Source organism: Triturus cristatus, chromosome 11, assembly GCF_964204655.1.
Source record: "Triturus cristatus chromosome 11, aTriCri1.1, whole genome shotgun sequence".
NCBI lineage: Eukaryota > Metazoa > Chordata > Amphibia > Caudata > Salamandridae > Triturus > Triturus cristatus.
In genome coordinates, this window is record NC_140594.1 from 182,126,509 (window position 1) to 182,150,783 (window position 24,275).

Here is a 24,275-nt window from a genome sequence, read left to right on the forward strand (position 1 = left end):
CAACCCCAGAAAAGATGCATTGGAGAACCCTAGTTACCACCTTTGAAGTCATGCTATTTAGAGGTACCACCTCTGGTAATGTAGTGGCATAAGCCACCACAACTCAGATGTGATTGTGGCCTTATGCTGAGGGAATGAGGCCAAATAGACTAGCAGTGTCTATACCCAAGGCACTAGCTGCCTTGGTCCTATTATCTGACTTACCATTCAGTTAGCAATTCGAGGCAGTTCTACCAATCCTTGCAGTGTCTCTGCGTATCCCTGGTATGTAGAACAGAAGGTCCAAGGTGCCTGGCCAAGGGCATATTGTGGGCCAGTAACCTCAGGAAGTTCCTGTGCTCTGGTGGAACTATTAGCCTCTTGCTGGCTCCTGGCTCAGGATTCACAGGCTCACTACAAAGCAATCCATCCAATTAGCCAGCACAACGCCTTCCCACTATTACTTTGCTGACCTGTTCTTGGGCTTCCTTCTGAAGTTCCACAAGTGCAGGACACTAATCTTTTGACTCACAGATTTCCTCCCGAGTTGGCTCTCCAGCAGTTAACAACGCCTGCAGCTCTGGCAATAACAAGATTTAAAACCTCTTACATTTTGAGTCTCTCATCATCCTCTCTGGCTGAAGCAGGGGCAGTGGATGACGTGACTAGTGCCTTCTCTGAACATGCTCTGATCCTCTTACTACCCAGTTCTGGTCTAGACAAATTTGAAATGGCCCCAATCTCCTGAAACTGTTGTGCAATTGGTGCTTTAGTCAACACAGCTGGTCCAAGCCATGTAGGTTTCTGGTCCTGGTACTAAACCAGGAGCAATCAAATCGTTGCCCAAGTGGCATCCAGCACTTTGCTCACCTCTACATCAACCATAGCCAACTTGCCATTGATCTCTACCACAGCTCGGGCAATCAATACTCCATATCCTCTCTACTGCCTACTAAGCCTGTACCACTGGCACCAGGGAGAATCTCCTTGGGATTGAGATAGTTCCACTCAACCAGTCAGTTAAGCTCTCAGGGCAGAAACTTTCCTCCCATTGATTGTAGATTTTAACCGCATCCCATTGTGTTTTGGAAAATGTGCATCATGGCATCTGTGAATTTCTGCCAAATGTTCATAGCAGCTAGGTTGAGAGCAACAGGGTCTTCTTGTGTGCCTTTATGCACAGTCCAAACACTCACCATGATGGCTGCAGCTGGTACAGACTTTTTCACTTGACAGTCTCTCTTATAATACCCCTCCTTGTGTCACCTTAAACAAGTAATCACTTTTTGCTTGGAAGAACCTTGCTGCCCCCCCTTCTCCTGGTGTTGTTCTTGACTTGGAACCCAATGCCCTTTCTGCTTGTGTGCCACTTGTAACAATTGTAAGGACTCTGTCCCCAACCCTATCATGTAAAACCAGTTTATTGAGAGCTCCTTTCTCTTCTTGGTCTAGAGCCGTGCTGGTCTAACCCTTTGTTAGCCATGCTAGCGAATCTCTTGTCAGCCAACACTGCAAGTTTTTGGGAATCCTTCTGTCAGATCTAGTGGGTATTGCCTGCGTTTGGTAGAGCACTCCTTCTTTAGTTTCTCTGTCACCATCAACTGGTTAAGGCATTAAAGTCTTTGGCCTCCCTCCCTTTCACCCACCCATACCTACCCCACAACACACCATGAATCCGTTTCGAATGGAACACCATCTGCTGTCTTGCTGTCTTTAAAACTCAGAAAATATAGAGCTGGCTTCAGCCCAAAACATCTGATTAGAGCTTCCTTCATTCTCTCACAGTTTATTTGCTCGGGAAAAGGTATGCTTTCAATGACTAACATACCTTCAGTGGGCAAGCAACTCATTAAAATGGCTGTCTTAGACATATTCAAAGCTTCAGTTCTATAAGCAATGTCAAAACTCGGATACCATTCCAAAATATCTTGCCTCTCCACATACAACCTTGACAGGTAGCCAGTAGTGCTGGAAGTAGAATTGCTTTTCCCAGATGTAGCAGTCTTCACTGCAATTTTAAGTTTCTCTTTTTTTTTAAAGCTAGCAGCTCACTCTAATTCTCTCTTTTTTCCTGCTTTTCCCTTTTATTTTCCCACTTCTCATAGTCCTATTTTCTCTCATCATATGCTCATTCTTCCTGTGCTCTTGTTCCTTGTGAGCTAATCTTAGCTTCTCCCTCTCAAACTCCCTGGCCTTTCCGTATTATCAGCCTTACCTTTCTAAACAGCCAACTGTAATTACACAGTCTCAGCTGGACTTTATCCACCCAATGCAATACCTCCTGGACTCAGTGACAATGGTGCCCTAGAAGTCAGTGCTAGTAATTGTTTTGGGGAAACATCGGAAAGCAAATTCTAGTGGGCATTTCTAACTGCAGCTTGCTCGCCTTGTGAATACCCCCAGTCGCCTGACTGGATATGGAGATTTTCTTCTGCCGTTCCCTTATTCACTGGTAGGTGGTGTCATACAGCTGTGCATTAGGTCCATTCTGCCCTGGAAGTGACTTTGGACCAAAAATATAACCACCATTTCCATCTGTCGACATCTGTTCCTTTCTTTGCATGCCTTCCAGCTCAGATCCAGAAATTGTTCCCTCGCTTCTGTCACCTTACGGAAAACTTTTCTCAAAATTTTTCCAGTGTGAAAGGGACATATCTCCTCCTCAAATTATATGGTTTATATCCTACAAGGACTGTCACAAACAAATGTCAGTGACAGACCCTCACAAGATCTGAGCTCCGCGCATGACATCAAGTTGTGTGGCAACTGTGCTCAGAGAAATCCAAAGGCCATCCTGGATCGCAATGCTATACTTGATGTCGCCGAGCACTGTAGGCAGGACCTATCCCAGTCAAAGCTGAGGTCTCAAGCGCGTTATCGTTTCTAAGGATGTTCTCATGAGAGGTTGTCACAGTCTAAGACATCAAGTAAGTCCAAGAAAAAGAAGCATACAAAGTCCAAACAAAGCTTTACTTCTTTACACGCTCTCGGCAAGAGAAGTTGCATGGACATCAGGGTACCTGAAAATCATACTCTTGGGCTCTGAGTTCCTGGGTCCATAGGCAATGCTGCAGAAGGTCCAGGCCTACAAAGAGGCCATGCTGTGGATCTTTGGTACTCCCCCGGTTCGCCTTGAGTTCCATGGATCCAAGGGGTCTAGCGGTCAGGTTACCGCCGTAAGACCGTACATCCTCCCCGATTCCAACTGTGCATCTTGACCCCACTGCGAGGTCTGCATGACTCTACAACTAACAGCTGCGCTCACACGCATATGGCAAAGAGACTGATGCTGGTCCTTTGTGCGTCGACGTGGGCAGGGACACCATCACCTCCGTAAGAGGAGGTGATAGCCCTTTCAGACATGGAAGCAAATCCACGTGACCTTGTTTGAAGGGGCACCCACTCCAACCTCCAGTCCAACCTCAATAAGGTTCTGATACGCTCCACACACTACAAATATACAGAGGAACTGCAAGATGACGATGGTGATAACAGTTCCCAGATATATGATGATGAGAAGCTATTTCTGGATTTACAAATGGCCTAGACACGTCACCAGACATTGCTCTGAACTTTCCTCCTTGCTTTTCCACTCAACACAGTCTCCTTCAGGCTGGTTATCAGAAAAACAATAGAAGTACTCGACTTGTATCGTCCATCAGTAGAAGTCAAAGCAAATATGCTTACAAAGATCCTGCAACGAGGGCAGACATCACAGGAACCTCTCCTTTTTTTCCAATGAGGCATTGACAGTCACACTCCTGGGGAACCTGGGCAGCTACGATCTTATCCTCCAGTAAATCGGCAAATAGCCAGAAGACATAGAAAAGCTCCAGGGGACCCATCTTTCCTGCTTCAGCATCCAACACTTGAGAAACAGGTAGTTCAATCCTCTTCCAGCAGACTCAATCCCAGTGCGTTTCCGACCACCCCACCAAATTAGGAGTCGATACGCATGCAATATTTTGGCAAACATGTTTTTTCTCGCCAGTCTTGATCTCAGGTCCATAACCTCGGGTTGCCTCCTGGGATGTCACGTGCAAGTGTTATAGGACATGGTTGCTGATATCTTTCCTGCAGTTCCTGAAGATCTTTGATCCAGCCTTCGGCAGATAATTCATGATGGCCAGGAAGCAGCCAAACTATGTGATCCGCTTGGGCCTTGACACCAACTGATTGAGGAGGGCAGTTAGCACCAGCGGGGTGCTTCAGCGACATGCTTGGATTAATTCTAATGGATTTTCGAGTGCAGTCCACCATCAATCGCTAATGGAAATGCCTTTTGAGGGCTCCCATCTCGTCAGAGAAATGCAGACTGTGCCCTAAAGCGCTTTAAAGAGAGCAAAGCAACAGCGCATCCTCTCAGCCAAACACCATCCACATGCTAGCTTCCCCATCAATTTCGCCCCTTTCTAGGCTTCAGAAGGGGATTTCAGTGGAGACCACAAAAAAACCTGCTTTTGCAACAACAGACCTCCCAAGCCTTTCAAGGCAGAAGTCGGAGATTCTGCCGCCAGCATCCAGGCACCCAGGTGCAAGGAATTGCCCAATGCCCCATGGACCTCTCTGCCGCTGCTGCAGACTCACTTTAATTTGGCCTGAGTGGTGCATTTTCACTTGGTTGGAGGCCAAATGAGTGTTTATTTCCACAGGTGGCAGAACATTTCATTGGACGGATAAGAGCTCGAATGAATCCAACACAATTATGCCCTACCCTTTATTTCCACCCCTCCAAGCATGCCGCCTACCCAGCAACAGCTTCTGGAGGACAACTTGCTCATTCACAATGGTAAGTTCAGACTATGTTGGAAAAGGGAGTTGTAGAGAGGGCACTGGCATCAAAGATCGGGATTTGCTGCTACTTCTGCTACATTCTGGTGCCAAATAAGGATAGAGGCTTCCGTCTCATTCTAGATCTCCACCCTCTGAACATCCTCAAGAAGAACATGTTCAAAAGGCTCATCCTGGCCCAAGTTCAATCTGCCCTGGATCAAGAAAACTGGATGGTGAGATTTAATATGAAGCATGCCTACTTCCACATCCCTGTCCTACAGTCCCACAGATGCAACCTACGGCTTCTGGTAGGCCATGAGCAATTTGTTTTCCGTGCTTCTCTTTGGTGGTGATTGCTGCCCATCTCGCGAGGTTGGGAATACCAGTTTCCCCATACCTCTGCAACTAGTATTTGAAGGAGGGCTAGCCAATGGCATAACAAAAGCTCCTGCTGCCCCTGCGGTGCAGGGGGGCCCCAGCTCTGGGGGCCCCCTCCGACACTGGTAGGTCCCAGGCCTGAAAGTGCCAGACTCGGACCAGAGCGTGAGGGGCACCCTGCATTTACTTGGTAGGAGGGCCCCATCAAGTTTCGTTACGCCACTGGGGCTAACTCCAAATAGTTGTATAACCACCTCCAGACAACCCTAGAATTTTCTATCAATGTGCCAAAGTCGCACACCACCTCTTCACAGTGTCTCTCTTTCATTGGAACCATCCTGCACACAGGGTTGTTCAGAGCCTTTACTCCACCTCAACAAGTCCTGAATACTTGGGCTAAGATCCGGATGTTTGAACAGTTGACCTGCGTCTCAGTGAGAGTGGCTCTGCTGCCTCTTGGACCACGCCAGATGTTGCATGCAGGCTCTGCAGTGGGATCTGAAGTTACAGTGAGAGGTCAAAAGACTGGTCTCTGGCGGGAACCCATCTCAACAGCATCCTGTTGGAGCTGCAAGTGATTAGCTTAGCATTGAAGGCCTTCCTCTCATCTCTGAAAAGGGAATGGGTGCAAGTCCTCAAAGACAACACCAACATCAACAAGCAGAGGGGTGGGCCATGGGCTCTGTGCCAGGAGGCATTCACCTCTCGAGCTGGCTAGATCATCAGGGCATCTCCCTGACTGCACAGCACCTGGTAGGATTTTTAAACACCAGAGAGGATGAACTCTACTGACAGTGCCTAGTGAATCATGAATGGCAGCTGAACTCAGAGGTGGCACAGGTCTTCTTTGAGCAATGGGCCACTGCTGAGAGCGAGTAAAGTCCCAACTTTTGCACGTTGGAGTTCTCAAGGCATTTCTCACTTGGAGACACCTCTCAGCTACATTGGTGCTCAGGACTCCTGCATATATTCCCGCTGCTACCTCTTCTGCCCAAAGTTATGAGGAAGTTCAAGAACAACTGAGCTTATCCTACTGGCTCCGAAGTGGGCTAGGAGAGCATGGTATCTAGACCTTCTGGTCATGAGCATTTGTCCTCTGAATCAGCTGCCCCTTCGGGAGTACCTCCTGTAACAGTAGCTGGACCAGGTCCTGCACCCGGGCCTGCGCAACTTCCATGCTTGGAGAATGAGCAGCTACAGTTCACTGCCTTTTATTTCCCTCCCAAAGTAGTGGATTTCATTTTGGCAGCCAGCCATTCCTCCACTAAAAGCATCTATGGGGGACCATGAGGGTAGTTTGTTGCTTAGTGTTCTTTCTGTCATATCCAAACCTTACAAGCCCGGTTGTCTGATGTACTACGTCCTGCTATAGCCACAGTTATAGGTTATTTGTCAATTTCATCTGCTGTAAAGTTGCCAGGTCAGCCGTCCCTGTATAAGTCACCTGTGATATGTTTTTTGAAAGGGCTGACACATATGTTCCTGCCAAAACCCTTTCTGATGCATCAGAAGAACTTTAATCTGTTTCTCACATTCCTGATGTCCATCCCATTCGATCCAGTGCACAGTTCTCCTTTGGGGTTGTTCACGTTTAAAACAGTGTTCCTGGGGGGCATGGCCAAGAAGGCGGCGGAGTAGCACCGTTTCTTAGGGGCTCTGCTCGCCGAGGCTGACAATCAGGCGTCTACTAGCGGTTCTGGTACCTGTGCGAAGGGGGCACGGAACCCCTATCGTGTCCACAACCCAGAAGGGCAGCTCAGTGTTAGAGGCGGGCGCCGCCTTTGGTTCCCCGCGGCAGGAGAGACCCCGGGAGGAGGGGGCAGCGGAGTTGAGCCCGCGGTGAAGGCCGCGGCAGTGGGCGAGCTGCTGGGAGAGGGGCACGGAGCTCCTGTGTTGATCTGAGGCCCCTGCCTGCGGAGAGGAGATGCGTTCCGAGCACCGCCCAGCACTTTGGTGGCGCGCCGGACCCTGGGCTCTCTGTGGACCCACGCCAGGGCCTGCGCGAGGAACAGTGGTGAGGCCTGGTGCGGCGCCGGTCAGGGTGGCGCAGCCTCTGCCAGGCAGGTGGCCTTGGTCCTCGGCTGCTGCAGAGGATTCAGGAACGGCGGAGCGGCGCTACACTCGGGGGCTTCATTAGTGGCGAGGCCCTGATGCCGGGAGGCGAGCCTTCAGTCTGCGGAGGCCTGGAAGGCCTCTGGTGATCCAGTGCAGCCGGCTGTGTGTGAAGTGGACACGGGGCCGCCAATGTCCCTGCAGTGAGTGATTCCACGGCCCCTTGGGAACCACCTGCGCGCACCTAACGACTGTGGACCTGTGAAGCCCGAGCCTGGGTACTCTTGCTGCTGGTTGCCCACCCTCCTGCCGCTCGCATTTCGGCGCTGTCCTGCGGGGCATGAGGCTCCCCCGGGCCTCCCAGAGTGACTGCACCTGAAGGGGCGAGGGCCGGCGCGCCAGATGGGACAGCAGCCCCCGCAACACCTCTATTGCGGACCCCCAGAGGCGCTAGGATAGAAGTGACCTGCCCTGCCCAGAGGCAGCCCCACGGTGCGTGTCTTCGCTTCCTGGGGGCCGTGGCCACGTGGCACCTTCGTGCCAATCCCACCGAGTGCAGCGAAGGTCGCAGACCCGTGCAACCTCAAGAGGGTGGTCCTGCAGTGGTCCTGGTGGTCGGGTACAGTGGCCAGAGCCCAGACAAAGCAGCAGACCTGCTCAGCTCTAGTGGAGGCAAGCCCAGAGGAAGCAGGGGTCTACAGGGGGCCATTGATACCCCCACACGATGGGACTCGCTGCTGTGGGGGCACCAGATGCCCACCTGCAAGCGGCCGGTCATGGCCTCCCAACGAACCAAACAAAAGGATACCGCGATCAAGGATTCCTCCATCAAGGACCTCCTCCAGAAGAAGCCTGCTGGGAGGAAACCGGGGGGGCCTAACACCGACCCTCTCGGATCACACCCTGGAGTCGATGCGGCAGACCCCGCCACTGGGCCGGTTGCAGAGCCCGTCATGAAGGACTTCATGGAGCAGCTCTTTGGCGCACTACGGGAGGACTTCGCAGGGCTGCGACGAGACCTAGCCGCAGATATTAAACAGCTTCGATTGGATCTCGGGGAGGTGGGAGAAAGGGTGGACACTCTGGAACGCAATGGGGACAGACGGGAGGAAGAGCTTGCTGAACAAGCCAGGGAACACATTGGTCTCCGGGAACGACAGGAGGAGCTGTGCCTGAAGCTGGAGGACTTGGAGAATCGCTTGAGGTGCTCCAATGTTCGCATCAAAGACGTACCACTCCAAGCGGATGGGGGCAAGCTCGAGGACTGGGTTCTCCACCTCTTTAGGCACATGGCTCCGGAATTGAGGGACCAAGAAGTCACATTGGACCGCACGCATCGAGCCGGATGCCCTACCTCGGGCCCTGGCCAGCCACAGGATATCTTAACGTACTTGCACTCATACAGGCAGAAGGAGATCATTATGGCTGCCACACGCAACCGTGCAACAGTAGAGTTCGAAGGCCTCCAGGTGGGGGTGTACCAAGACCTCTCGCCCCTCACTCTTCAACGGCGTAAGGAGTTGCGCCCAGCCACGACCTTCCTTCAAGAGCATGGAGTCCGTTCCGTCTATCCTTTGTCTGGAACAAGGAAACGCACGGGGTACGCAACCTGCAAGAGGTGAAGGCTGTCCTCGGGGCCGCCCTAACAGTGCCAGAGGATCCTGGAATGGCAGAGGAAGACCCACCCGCGGGGCGGCTGCGGAGGCCTGGCAGGCGACAGGGCCTTACAAGGAGGGCCCAGACAAAGCCTTCCGAAGAACGCGGAGCGAAACGAGAAGCCCTGCTGCAACAGATACTTGACTGTGAGGACCCTGCTGCCCGAGCTGATGATTAACCCGGTTCACTGCGGTCTTGACCCCACATGTTTAGAAGAAGGGGCCGAACCTACCGCCTGGATTGGTCGGTCTTGTAGGGGGGAGCCCCACCCTCGGGATGGTGATGACCGACCGTCGGACTCATGGACCCTTACACGTTGGTGATCTTCACACTTCTCTTCTGCTGTTTAACTCTCTCATTTCTTCCTGGCTTTCTTTCTTCAACCACCTGCGATCTGCATCCCCTTCAAGGTCAGGTAGGAAAAGCCTCTGTTGCTGGTGGTCGGGGATGGGGGCTGTGCTTGGGGAGGATGGGAATATCGGGGGAGGGAGGTTGGGCTTTTTGGGGGTGTGCTTCCTGTGCGCTCTCCTGGTGCCCTCTCCACACAGATACACTGTAAGATTTGACGGGCTCCCCGGATCTACCTACAGTCTCACTTGGGGGGTGCCCCCCACCAAGCGGGGTTACACTGCGCGGCGCTCCCAGTCAGGGGTGTCCAGATGGGAGGCTGGTGATGGTGAGGGGGTGGGGGAGCAAACGCCCCATCCTCCCTGCTTTATTATTTGCTGGCGGGGCTGGTGCTTAGCTGCGCGATCCCCTACAGGCTTATGACCTGTCTTAAAGTTGTCATCTTGAGCTTCAATGTGCGGGAACTCAATTCTCCGGCAAAGCGGCGAGCGCTTCTTACCTTGTTGAGAGAATCCAAGTGCGACATCTGCCTCCTACAGGAGACTCACCTCATGCGGACGGACTGGCGGCGACTTCGCTCTAAGTGGTTCGATCGCCAATACTTCTCCTCAGGGCCCGGGAAAAGGGCTGGGGTGGCGATCCTTCTGGCCACACAGACAGTGGTTGGGACTCTTGCGGAAGTCGCTGGACGACTTCTTGCCTTGTGGGTATTAATGGGAGAGAGGGTGCACACAATAGCCTCAGTTTATAGGCCCAACGAGCATCTCAGGAGGTCTTCTTACGTGATGCGCTTAATCTACTCATGGACTTCCCAGATGAGGATTTGGTAATCGGGGGGCACTACAACATAGTCCCGGACGCGGATCTGAACAGGTCGACGCTTCGGGTGGCATACGGGTTCAATTTCACCCACAACACTTCAAAGCCTGAAAGAAGCCGGCCTCACGGACGCCTGGCGCCACCGTTTCCCCTCCGCGCGGGAGTACACCTTTTTCTCCGCGGCCCATCAGACATATGCTCGTATAGACCTCTTCTGGACGTCACCCAGGGTTCCAGCGTCCATCGAGGATGTCTCCATTGGGGTGGCAGCACTCTCGGACCACTCACCGGTTGTCTTAACGCTGACTCTCCCAGGTGGCTCCCCGGGGCGACGGTCCTGGCGTCTTAACTGCACTATCCTCACTTAGGAGGCCAATACCACCGAATTGCGGGACACTATTAAAATATACCGGGAACTGAACGATGTGGGCACAGTTGAGGTGGACACGCTATAGAATACCCTGAAAGCAGTCGTCCGTGGGCGCTGTATTGCTATTGCGGTACAAAAGGGGGTGGTGATGGACGGAGCATCAGAACCAATCAAACACTCACACTCAGTCAACAGATCCGGGTTTGATCCATCACCGTTCTTTAGCCCACTCTGCCACCCCAGTTCAGACATGGCCATATACAAATCAGTCTGACCCTGTGCCTCATGGGAACAGTCCAGCCCGAACTGCCAAGCCATGCCTTCCCTGGACCGGAAACAAGCTTCCTAGGACCGGTTTCTGGCATTTCAGCCGTCTTCAGCCAGGCTTGCTTGAATCCAGTGGCAAAGTGAGCAAAGGACTCACGTCTGAGCATACCCTGCCAACTTATGGCGAACAAAGCGGTACAAAAGGGGGTGGTGATGGACGGAGCATCAGAACCAATCAAACACTCACACCCAGTCAACAGATCCGGGTTTGATCCATCACCGTTCTTTAGCCCGCTCTGCCACCCCAGTTCAGACATGGCCATATGCAAATAAGTCTGACCCTGTGCCTCATGGGAACAGTCCAGCCCGAACTGCCAAGCCATGCCTTCCCTGGACCGGAAACAAGCTTCCTAGGACCGGTTTCTGGCATTTCAGCCGTCTTCAGCCAGACTTGCTTGAATCCAGTGGCAAAGTTAGCAAGGGACTCACATCTGAGCATACCCTGCCAACTTATGGCGAACAAAGCGGTACAAAAGGGGGTGGTGATGGACGGAGCATCAGAACCAATCAAACACTCACACCCAGTCAACAGATCCGGGTTTGATCCATCACCGTTCTTTAGCCCACTCTGTCACCCCAGTTCAGACATGGCCATATGCAAATCAGTCTGACCCTGTGCCTCATGGGAACAGTCCAGCCCGAACTGCCAAGCCATGCCTTCCCTAGACCGGAAACAAGCTTCCTAGGACCGGTTTCTGGCATTTCATCCGTCTTCAGCCAGGCTTGCTTGAATCCAGTGGCAAAGTGTGCAAGGGACTCACGTCTGAGCATACCCTGCCAACTTATGGCCAGATCTTTTGACTGAGTGTGAGTGTTTGATTGGTTCTGATGCTCCGTCCATCACCTCCCCCTTTTGTACCGTATTGCTATTGCGGCGAGCCACAATAAGGACAGGAGGAGGGAGCTAGAAGTCCAAATTAAGGAACTGGAGGGGGTTCACCACCGTACTGGGGCAGTCTAGACGTGGCGACTGCTCACGCAAGCGAGAAAGCAGCTACGGGCCCTAGATCTAGATCGTGCCGAGTATGCCCTACTCCGCACCAAACAACGCTATTACAAGGGGGGGAACAAAGCCGGGAGACTCCTGGTGCATGCTCTTCGAGCTGAAACGGCTTCACGTCGGGTTGCGGAACTCACGAATGCCAGGGGAGTGACCTTGCGAGCGGACCAGGACATTGCGTCTGAATTCGAGGCCTTCTATAAAGCTTTATACTCGGCCGAACAACTGGACTCCACCGCAGCTGAAGAATATACACAAGCAGCGCAAGTGACACCGCTATTCGACTCCATCGCGACCTCATTGGAGGCGGACATCCGCCCGGAGGAGGTTCTTCGGGCTATTTCAGGGCCTTTCGGCTGGCAAAGCTCCTGGCGAAAATGGCTTTCCAGTAGATTTTTATAAGGTATTTGCGCGCGACCTTGCGTCCCTTCTGGCGCGCCTCTTCAACGCTCTTAGCTCCACTGGGATACTCACCCCCACGATGTCCATGGCTGAAGTCGTGGTCATACCCAAACCGGGGAAGGACCCACGCGAGTGTGCCTCATACTGCCCCATCTCCCTGCTCAACGTTGACCTGAAGATCTTTACTAGCACCCTGGCAGCGCGTCTCGCTCCGAATATGCAGCGTCTGGTTGACCAGGACCATTCGGGGTTCATCCCGGAACGCAACTATGGAGATGGGACTCGGCGACTGTGCCATTTCTTAGATAAAGCACAGTGCACCCAGATCCCGGCGATACTCTTGTCAGTGGATGCCGATAAGGCATTTGATCGGGTCCACTGGCCCTATCTGCGTCAGGTCCTTGGCCGATTTGGTCTCCGGGAACGATTCCAGTGGTGGGTGAATTGTGTGTATAAAGGGCCGCAAGCCCGGATTAGGGACAACGCAGTGGTCTCTCAGCCCTTCCCGATTAGGCTTGGCACACATCACGGGTGTCCGCTATCCCCTCTCCTGTTCGCGCTCTACATGGAGCCCTTTGCTGAGTGCATCCGCCATCTTCAGACGGTCACCGGGATCCGGATGGGGGACAGGGAGCATAAGATTTCGCTGTATGCGGATGATGTGCTCCTTTTCCTCTCAAACCCGCTGTCCTCTCTTCCACCCCTGCTGGCATAGGTGGACGCCTTCAGCACCATGTCGGGGTTCAAAATAAACCTGAAGAAGTCGCAGGTGTTGAGTCTTACGGTCCCGGCAGCGGACCGCCACCAATTGTCACAACTCTTCCCATTCTCCTGGGCGGCGAGCGACCACTGCAAAGACAGTCCAGGTGAACTACTCGGAAGCGTTGGCTAAGACCTGGAAAAAACATGCACTCTCGTGGTTGGGCAAGATAGCTGCGGTCAAGATGACAATCTTGCAGCTCCTGCTGTATATAATGCAAACGCTTCCCCTAAGTCCACCACCTATGGTATTGGTCCAACTGCAACAACTAATTAATGGCTTTATCTGGGGAGGGAAGAAGCTGCACATGGCTCGACATCTCACGTACCTGCGACAAGAGGATGGAGGTCTTTGGGTACCCCACCTGAGCGGGTACTACGAAGCGGCGCAGCTGCGATGGATGGTGGAATGGTACCAGTTAGAGTCCGAAAAGCACTTGTTCTTTATGGACTGGGGGTGGCAGGGATTCACATATGGAAGGTTCCTTGGCTCCAGCGGCGACACCGCCCACCGGGCGCATATCTCTTCCCGGTTTTGCACGCGACCATGACAGCATGGGATAGAGTACAGGAAAGATGCCAGCTTTCTACGACCATTTCGCCTTTGACCCCCTTTATAGGGAACCCAGACTTTCCCATAGCTCACACCGGTAACACCTACTTGAGATGGCAGGAGGCCAACTATAAACGTATTGGAGACCTTTTTGACTTAAAGGGCATTATGGACTTCCCCCAACTTGTCTCACACTACGGAATCCCTAAGGAGGCGTACTGGCAGTATTTAGCACTGCGCCCCTGGGTCACGCAGCCTCAGGTACGCCCGCATGCAAGCCACCTCCTTGCGAAATTTGAGATTTGTTTTATCACCCGCACTTCCAATAAGCATCTCCTATCGGACATTTATCATTTTCTCAACAAGGCTAAGAACCCTTCAAAGTCCCCAGCGCAGCGTAGGTGGGAGTCAGAACTGGATAGGGAGTTCTCCCCAAAAGAATGGGTGGACATTGTACACAGGGCTCGAGCATCTTCCTGCAGCACCTCAGGGAAAGAGATGCTCCTGAAAATTGCGCATTACTGGTATTATACCCCGGCACGGGTTGCTAAATGGAGGCCCCGCTGCAGCGATCTTTGTTGGCGCATCTGTGGCCAGGTGGGCACTTTATCCCATATCCTTTGGCATTGCCCAAGATACAGCCATTCTGGGACTCCATCTTGCCCATAGTTGATCACATATAATAAAACTGAACTCCCAAGATTCCCCAGTTACATTCTGTTGGGACTTCCTAATCCCCTAACATACCCTCTCCGTTCCTGCAAAGGTAGGGCGATCACCTTTGCGCTGGGAGCGGCCAAGCAAGTTATCCTGACGAGGTGGGGCACGGATGCCATCCCAACCAAGCAAGACTGGCTACACAGACTGTGGGAGGTGGTCGGGATGGAACGGATTACAGCTGGGCTTCACCGCACATTCCCTAAGTTTGACAAAACCTGGGGGTCCACCGTGGCGTACCTCTCCTCCGAGTTTGTTGAGCTCACGTGCTCTCAGGGTTTTGCGGTTTCCCACGTCCCTCGAGGCGGCCTCACCCTCTTCCCAAAGGGAAACTCGCCTTGACCTCCTGCCTGACCACACCTTATTTTTGTGTTCGTTTCAATAGAACCTGAAACATTGGCAAGTTCCCCGCCGGCCTGTGGTTGTAGGCGGGCGCATTGTTAGCTTTCATGACAAAATTCAGTAAAATGATTTAAACCATAAAACAGTGTTCCTTATTGCAATCACATCAGGTGGTGGGTGAGCTGCAAGCACTCTCTATCCAGCAACCGTACACCCTCTCTTCCCAGACAGGCTAGGGCTAAGGACCAAAGCAGGGTTCCTTTCTGAAAGTGGTTACGCCTTTCCTCATTGGGCAGTCTGGCCCCAGCTTTCTTTGCCCATTTATTTTCATCCATCCAAGGAGGAAGATAGACTTCATCACTTACATCCCAAGAGAGCTCAGAGTTTTTTACATTGATCATACCAAGGACTATCAGCTCTTTGTGAGGTTCTCTGGGGTGAAGAAAGGAAATGCTGTGCAGAAATGAATGTGCTCTAGGTGGACTGCCTTCTGCATCAAACCTGTTAGACTGCCCATGAAAAAGCCTTAGGAAACCATATGGGCACATTCTACCAGAGCTAAAGCTGTTACCACTCCACTGACACGTGGAGTGGGAGTCTTGGATATTTGCCAAGCGGCAGCATGGATGTCAGTTCTAATGTTCACAAAGCACTATTGCCTGGATAACCAGGTCTGGCGGAAGGAGCACTTTGCCCCTTCTGTACTGCAGGATTTCCTGGTCTGAGTCGTTCTGTTGACCCACAACCAGGGGAGGTTCTACTTTGGTTACCTAGTCGCAAGCAAATAAATCTTTGTTTAGAAGTATGCATCAGAAGAACAAGTTACTTTCAGTAAAACTCTTTGTGGTGGATATTCTATATAACCACAGATTCCTCTGGTCCAAACTAAAAAAGAATTACAAGTATGGATCAGCACACTGGCACAATCTGATTACTAAAGGCTCTGTGTCCAACTGTTTGGACATGTATTCAGTGCTTAATTTGAGCTGGAGGGGTCCGTAAAGCTCTTTTTTGGAGACCGACACTTATTTATTTCTCCTCAAACATTTCCTAACAACAAAATACAGAAAATACACAAAGGAGAAGGAAGAAGGAAGAGAAAATAGTCACAAAGGGAGAAATCGGGGACCAGCAATGGTGAAATAAAGAGGTAGGCAGTGTCTGGTACTTGATTAAAAGAGGCCTGAGGTGGATTCAACACTACGCAGCCTTGGTATTTAGTGTGCTGGCATTTAATAGCAGCCTCTGTTGGCTTCTGAGAAGAGCTTCTTTGGGCACTAGCACTTAGTCTTTTACAAACTAAGCACTGCTGATGTCAGAAAAAACTGATGTCGATGCTCAAAGGTGGCCCCTATATTCTGGCCCTCCATTACTTTTTGGGCGGGACAGCAGACACGACTTGGAGCAGCACGATGCCACTTACAGGCATGGGGGAGTTACTGAATTAAAAATTCTCTGGATCCACTGTGGCGCCTAGGGGGTTTTGACATGGTGAGGAATCTGTGGTTATTAGGGGTGGGCGGAATTTGCGTAATCGCGCTATGCAAAGCTCCGCGAAACGGTAAAAAATCTCTGCGAGCACGCAAAATTTCCACGAACACGCGGAATTGCTTTTTCCACCCGTTCGCGATGCTTTTTTCCTGTCCGCGAACGCTGTTTGCGTGCTCGGGGAGAAATAACTCGCACACATGCATTTTGAAAGCGCGAACAAGCAAAAAAAGTCCGCGAAGCCACGGATCGCTGAATTTTTGGCAATTCCCCGTTCTCCGCGGAACACGAAATTACCCAAATTCCGCAAGCGGAACGAAATTTACAGCCCAGGCCTAGTGGATATATAGAATCTCCACCAGAAAGAGCATTAACAAAGGTGTGTAACTTGTTAGAAATGGGGGTCTCTAGTTGGCAAGGGCTTGCACCTTTCTCCAAACAGGGACCCTTCCTTCTAGTCAGATCTGTCCGGGGCTATCACGGTGTCGTGAGCAAACAAATCCAAACAGTTCTGGCTGACCGCGGCGTCGGGGGTCAGCTACAGTGTCGGGAAGACCCGCAAACAGTACCTTCTAGAAATGCAGGGCGCCGGCGACCTCTCGTTGAGTTTCCGAAAACACGTCATCCGCAGGTGTAGGTTCCGGAGGTCGGTGCAGGAGTCGTCAGGGCCCTCGAAGTCACACGCGTAGCAGGTCGATCTCCTCTCTGTTGGGATCAGGAGCACTGGCGTCAGCAGATGTCGTGTGCTGCCCTCAGGTCGCGGTGCAAGCAGCGGCTCAGTGGCGGCGTCGGATGGCGTCGTCTGTGAGACCAGGGTCGCGGTGCGAGATGAAGGCGGTGCTCGTCACGGTTCTGGCAGGTCACGGTGCAGGATGCGGTGCGAGATGAGGGCGGTGCGTCGTGTAACTTTACGAGCTGTACCCTTGAACCACAGTGCAAGCAGCGGTGTCGATTTTGGCGAGGAGCGGCGTTGTCGATGATACCAAGGCCTCGTTGTGAAGCAAGGTGGTGTGGCGTGCAGTGCCCACAGGTCTTGGTGCGAGCAACGGCTCAGTGCCAGCGTCAGCAGACGTCATCGGGGATACCAGAGTCGCGGTGCCTAGGTGTCGTCGTGAAACGAGTCGGTGCGGAGTGCGGTGCCCACAGGTCGCGGTGCGAGCATTGGTTCGGTGGCGGCATCAGCAGGCGTCGTCGGTGAGACCAAGGTCATGGTGCTGCGTTGCAGCGGTGCCCTCAGGACACCGAGTCGGCAGCGGCGTCATAGACGTCATAGAGTTGCTTTTCCTCTGTTGCAGCACAAAACACAGTCTCCAGTGCTGCGGGCAGAAGAGCTTGAATACTTTGCTGTTCCTGAGACCTCTTGAACAGGGGGCAAGCTCTACCTGAAGCCCTTGGAGAAACTCACGCAGCAGATTGCAGAAAGTTCAGTCCAGTCCTTTCACTGCCCAAGACAGAAGCAGCCACTGCAGGCCAACATAGCAAAGCACACAGCAAAGTGGTAGGTCCTCCTCACAGCTTCTCCAGCTATTCTTCTTGATCCAAAAGAGTTCTAAAGTTCAGGGGTCTGGGCCCCAATATTTATTTCCCAAAATCCTTTGATCTCTTAGGCAGAGAGTGTCTGTGCCCAGCCAGAACCAGTTCTGTCTTCTCTGGTGTGAGTTCCTGGCAGGAGGTGGAGACGGCATTGTCAGAGTCAGACCAGGCCCTTTGAGGTGCAAGGAAATCTCCTCCCCCCTTCCCCCATTGCGGCCCAGGTCTATTCAGCCATTTCCTGGCCCTACCTAGACTATCCGGAGCCACTCCTGCTGCCCAGCCTTCTGTCATCCAAAACCCAGACAGGCAATCCTCATTCCAGCATAGGCACACGGGATGAATGAGCAAGAAAATACCTACTTTCTAAAAGTGGTATTTTCAAACACAGAATGTAAAAATCACCTTCACTAAAAGATGCATCTTCAGATTCTGAGTTCAGGCATACTAAACTTTATTTTCCCACCTAGTTCCCGTGTCCAGTTATGAGGAAGAGGTGTGGCGCCACGGCCAGGGCGACTGACTCCGGAATCTGGGGATCACGGTTCGATCCCCAGCGCCGGAGGCAATTAGCCCAGCACCATGTGACTCTGGGCAATAGCTTGCTTAATCTTCCCGACGGCCCCCAGCACCTAGAGACCCTTACGGGTGATTGTTCGCACTTTACAAATGTGTATTATGTATTTATTTATATAAACAAACTTCCCATTCTGTCCTATGGGGAACAGGTAGCCTTGCAATAGTGAAAAACGAAATTGGCTGTAATTCACTATCAAGACATGCCACACACACCAGGGCATGTCCTACCTTTCACATACACTGCACCCTGCCCACAGAGGTACCTTGGGCCTACCCTAGGGGTGACTATCATGCAGAAAAGGGAAGGTTTAGGGCCTGGGAAGTGGGTGCACTCGCCAAGTCGACATGGCAGTTACAAACTGCGTGCAGACTCAGCAATGGCAGGTCTGAATTACCTTTTTAGGGCTACTCGCGTGGGTGGCACAATCAGTGCTGCAGGCCCACTAGTAGCATTTGACTTACAGGCCCAGGGCACACTCAGTGCATTTTACTAGGTACTAACAAGTAAATCAAATACTCAATCCTGGAAACACCAATCCAGAACACAATTTACCACAGAAGCACTTGCACTTTACCACTGATCAGCAGTGAGAAAAGTGCGCAAAAAGACTACGCCAGCAAAAACGGAGTCAAAACCAGGAGGGCAGAAAGCAAAAACTCTGGGGAAACACGACAAAAGATGCCAAGTCTAACACTTGTTCTTTTTGTTGTGACGGACTTTCTGCCAAGGACTTCCTAAAATCTGCTTTTAGTTCAGCTAAACATGCCTCTTGGTTTTCTTTTGCCTGCGTAGGCATGGCTCTTACTGCTGGTTTGCATTTCTGATGCAATACATTTCGTTTCCTTGTTCCTGTTATTCTGCTCAATAGGATATAGTCACTCTGTCTCACGCTCCTTTAGCCACGGGCCACATTCTGCTATCAGAAAAACAAGCCTAGTTTAATTGCGTTTTCAGGCTTCCTTGCCATGTACTGTCTCTGCATTCATCCAAACTAAATATTTTCGGAGTTTTTGAAACTGTATTCTGACATTTCTATATAAGTTCAGTAAAACATTATCACGCTCGGGAGATAACATTTTAACTGCGCTTTAATCTCTGAAAGTGAACATAAATGGATCATTGAGAATCATAATCTTTTGATAACTTTCGAAGTGTTTGAGTACTCAAAGAAATATGCAAATACATGTTTGTAACAGATTCTTCAGTAAAAGGACATAACTAAAGCACTAATTGACAAAACATATAGGGACACCACCACATACAGGGAAAGAGTGTGCCATGAACAGCCAGCCCCGTGTGCTCCCAAATGCGCAACGCTTGGAAAGTAGCCTGTGCCTCTCGTCTGTTTGCCGTCGCTCCGTAAACAGTGTTGCCAGATTGGGCTATTTCCCGCACAATTGTGCAACATTTTTCCCAATTGTGCGGGAAACACCCATGCCTGGCGGGGGGCTACTTTTTGGGCTGGTATTAAGCGTGTGCGCGCAGTTTACTGGCTTGGACGGGCGCCGGCCACGATGAGTCCGTGGCGTGCACCTATCACAGTGGCGCAGAAGGTTCGGTGTCAAATGAGCGCGCGCTGACATCAGAGCAGCACAGTGCTAATCATTGGAGGAGGACCTGAATTGTGAAGTGCAGCCAAGACACACCTTGCTTGGTAGTAGTGTGTGCGGGCCAATGTGAGTCCCTAGGGCTGTCAATCTTGTAGCGCGCGAAAGCGCTACCAATGATTGACAGCCCTGCGCGCGGCCCTGCATGTTCCTGAAAATGCTGGCTGGGGCTGGGGGTGACCCATGCACTCTCTCTTTCGGAGTTTCGGCGCGTGTTGGGGCAACAACCCTGGACGACTGCAATGAGTAAGTAAAACTATATATAACTGCTGAATGTCTATGGGTTTGTGAGGGGAAAACATGAACTAGCTATCTGTTCAGTTTCTGCCCAGTTGTGGTTTTCTGACACCTCAGTGATACAGAGACGGGCTCATTTACCCTTTGTGTTTATTCTGGCAGCTAAATGTCTCATCCCCGGAAGTTATTGCCTTTGAAGATTTGAAAAGCGAGGGTGCAATCATCTGTGCGGCAGTTCTCCGGAATATATTAATGTGAACAGGCCGGCTTTTATGCAGTGTCAACAGCAGCATGTTTTCCGAAATCACGGGGCTGGTTTGAGAGATGAAACTGTCTAGTGTTAACCAAGAGCAGGAACCTGAAAGGTTTTCTGCAATTTAATAAAACCAATGCAGAGGTTGTAATATTTGGTCAGAAATCATTACGGTTTATTATTTCACTTCCACCTCACTAGTGTCTGGATTTTACTTCAGCTTTAAATTTGTAAAGTTTTGACCGATATTTATGTAGTTTTTTGACACTATGCAAAAGAAGGAAAACAAAATTGTTTTTGGGGCAAAAGGAAATGCAAACAATCTTGGTGAAAAAATTGATTCAAATTTGACATTTCACTGGGAAAACAAAAAAGTGATAGGTGAACCTTTGAATGAATCTCAGTTGCTGGCAATCACCCTGAGCTGGATTCCAGGACATAGTTTTTTAGCACACATTTTGGACCCACCCAAAAGCATATCAGATTTTGGTCGTGATTTCAGGAGGAACCGTTAAGCCTGGGCTGGAAGGCCCTGTCCACACTGAATTTCACAAGCAACTCCAGGATGGTTTCAAACTTGATTTTCCAGGTGCCAGTTTGCTGCGTGGTCCCATCTATTCGAGCTGTGTTTGTCTTAGGATATCTGCCGTTCACTGCCAAATTCGAATTCTTGGGGCTCTTCTCTTCTCCAATGAATACCTGCCTGTTGATTATTACTTTCAGATTCAGAAGTTGTCCTTGTCATTGTGCTTAATGATAAAAACTGGTCACCGTGTTAATCTATCCTAAGATGATGATATTGTTCACGGTATACTTAATTGTTCCATGTATAACTTTTGGTGCTTTGTGCTATATAAAAATTGACAAATACATTACTAATTCTTTTAAGCATTAGAGTATCCATGCAAGATGACTGAAAAACACACAGTTAAAAGTTCAGTTATGGTTCTGGCTCCAATGCGTTAAACCCATCAGGGGTAACAAGCACTATAAAAATACAAACCTTTTTTCCTCCTCTATCCTAAAGTTCTAGTGTTGATCCATGCTTGAAATGGTCTACAAAGTGATGAATGAAATGCTTGAATTAATCCAGTCACTCGTTTTTTTGCTCACTGTGCCACCTCAGTTTTGACCCGGCCATATGCAAATCACGTTTCACACTGATCCTCATGGGAACAGTCCAGCCCAAACTGTCTGACCAGGTCCTCCCTGAACGGGAACCCAAGCAACCTAGGATGAGTCTCGGCCTAGTTAGGGCTCTTCAGCCAGGTATTGCGTGATTCGAGTGAGCCTACGATGAGCATCACACCTTTTAGTTAGCAAATATTGGAAGTCTTGTGATGTACTGTTAATTTATTGTTCCATACGCATAAGTGGCAGGTTTATGTATGCCTATGTCTGGCACTGCTGTGCTTACAGTATGCCAAGGTGTGGTATTTTCATTTTTCGTGTTTTTACGGTTTCTGTCCACTTGCAAGGGGCAATATGATGGTGGTCAATCGATTTGTTGTTTGCTCTTAGGCGTACAGTTTTTGTAATGTAATTACAAGATCAAAATGGCAACTTAAAAATGCAGTACTAATAGAATCTGCTGTCTGAATCACTCACACCAGCAGTTGGACAAACTGAACACATTAAGCTCTTTGATATTGTTCAATGTCAGTTAGCCCCCAGATTTTGGTAGAGATGAAAATGACAAAATCCAATTAGTAGAACCTAAGATGGGTCTAAGGTTCACATGACAAAGTCACAGGTTTTTACGGTTTCTGTCCACTTGCAAGGGGCAATATGATGGTGGACAATCGATTTGTTGTTTGCTCTTAGGCGTACAGTTTTTGTAATGTAATTACAAGATCAAAATGGCAACTTAAAAATGCAGTACTAATAGAATCTGCTGTCTGAATCACTCACACCAGCAGTTGGACAAACTGAACACATTAAGCTCTTTGATATTGTTCAATGTCAGTTAGCCCCCAGATTTTGGTAGAGATGAAAATGACAAAATCCAATTAGTAGAACCTAAGATGGGTCTAAGGTTCACATGACAAAGTCACAGTGAGGACTGGTCTTAAAAATTTGTAGCGTTAAGGCAGGTGCCCAGTTAACTCTCTCCTACTATCTGTATATTGAATAGAATGTATATTTGTCCTTAAAATTGTTTCGGATGACTATTTCTGCATAATTTGAGACTTGCTACTTTGGGCTGGTTTTTGGGCTGGAACTGGTCTGCGTTGGGCTGGATTTGGGCTTATATTTGAACGGCTTTGGGCTTGGGATGGGTCTCAAAATCTGGCAACACTGTCCGTGAGCTCTGGTTGCATGACTCGTGACATGTTTTCTTTGTTTCAGGCTTTCGGGGCGGCGGGCCTCAGCAACGATTACCCCCTGGCTCAGTTCTACATGTGGGCTCGAGCGCTGCGCCTGGCGGATGGACCGGATGAAGTTCACCGGGCAGCTATTGCGAGAATGGAACTGAAGAACTGAGGCCCTCTCGCTGTGATTTATGAATGATAAATTATAAGTGGCTGCTCCTTGCCACGCTTAGGCAGGAGTTAAAGGTGCCTTGCTAGTGCTCCGCAGGTTTATGGCGTCTTCTGAGCGTAGCGTCTTCATCAGGTTCTTCGTTATTGACTGAAGTGTTAGATGAGGTCTTGCTTACATGTCTCCCGAGTAAGTGCTTTTGTTTTTATCTACACCTTATCTAGAAAACGAGCACGTGACCACAGGCTGTAAATCGAGCATCGTCCTGTTGGCTCAGAGCTACGTGGGCAAATTAAATGTTCACTTTTGTAATGCATCATGGCAGAAGACCGACATATTTTTCTGAAATTAGATAATTGTTTTCATGCCTTTCTTCGGAACTTGATATGGAATGAAAAACACTATTTTCTACTTTGGGTTTTAGCAAATTCCCTGACTTATTCTTAATCATGTATTTGTCAAAAACATGTATCGATGACGTCCTATTGTGCATATGTTTCGTTTTTTTAGTCTTGGTGTATGTGACCTACTGCTGTGTGTGTGTCTGTATTCGAGTGAAGAGTGAGGAGTGCAACTAACAATGTAATACTTGGTGTTCGTAAGGGGTTACTGACAATTTTCAAAATGGAGGCTGCCTGAAATGCTATAAAAAGTTTTTGATTGAGAAATAAAGTTAAAATGCAAATATTATAGAACAGTATATTTTATGCATGAAATTCGTGGCCACTTCTTAGTGATAGATATTTACAACGAAAAACGAGTGTGTGTGGTGCACAGTGTAACCTGAATTGGGCTGCACTTTCCACATTGGCTTATAGTCTATGACTTGGGTCAGAGTTTAGATAGGAAGAGTGTTTTTAGATTTTGCTGATAACTTTGCCAGGTGACGAATCTTCATGAAACCTTTAGGAACAAAAATGCATCTCCCTCAGCTCCTTAGTGGAAAAGTTTGGGGTCATCTGTAAATTGTGGGCCCAGTTGCGGCTCGCATGACTCGCGGGTGGGAGAGTCGCGCGGGTGTTCACGCGGGGGGGGGGGGGGGAGGATTATAAAAATAAGAAATAAAAACTTATCTTACTGGGTCCCGTGTTTCCCTGCTGCTTTCCTTGAAAAGGAAGCAGGCATCTTCCCTCCCCTCCCCTAAGCCACTCACAATGCTGCAATGGCTGTGTTGTGATTGGTGCGGACAGCGCTCAGCCCTGCGCCTGTAGGGAGGCCATTTTCTATATGTAGGCTGCATGGTGAAAATGTAGAGTGCGCATGACTGGTTTGGTCGGCCACAGAGGGCTGACCAAACAGTCAGGCCCCACAGCTTTGGGCAAGCTACTCCTCCCCCACCCGCCCGCCCCTAACCAGGAATACCATTCTGCTTTCTCGCAGCGCGAGACACAGAAACATAAAATGGTATTTAAAATACCATTTTATGTTTCAGCTTCTTGCACTGCGAGAAAGCTATGGGGCGACGCTCTTCTGCCCTAATGGAGGTGTCGCCCCTGTGGGGCCTAGAAAAAAGGGGGTTCCCAAAATGCATTTCTCCATGAACTTTCTATAGGGAATTTTAGACAGCGCTACAGCCAAAACGGCTGATTGGAATAACACCAGATTGGACAGAAAGCTAGTTCTT

At 50.1% G+C, this 24,275-nt stretch overlaps 1 protein-coding gene across 8 annotated transcripts in view; it reads left to right on the plus strand.

Annotated features, from left to right (window-relative positions):
* The window catches only part of ACAD10 (acyl-CoA dehydrogenase family member 10), a 482,886-nt gene extending 459,545 nt beyond the window's left edge, over positions 1-23,341 (plus strand). For all 8 annotated transcript variants that reach the window (XM_085633523.1, XM_085633522.1, XM_085633520.1 and 5 more), the window contains one exon: positions 22,520-23,341. In XM_085633523.1, coding sequence (XP_085489649.1) covers positions 22,520-22,654 — 135 coding nt within the window. In that variant the 3' untranslated portion in view covers positions 22,655-23,341. The remainder of the gene's footprint in view (positions 1-22,519) is intronic.
* Positions 23,342-24,275: the final 934 nt, after the last annotated feature.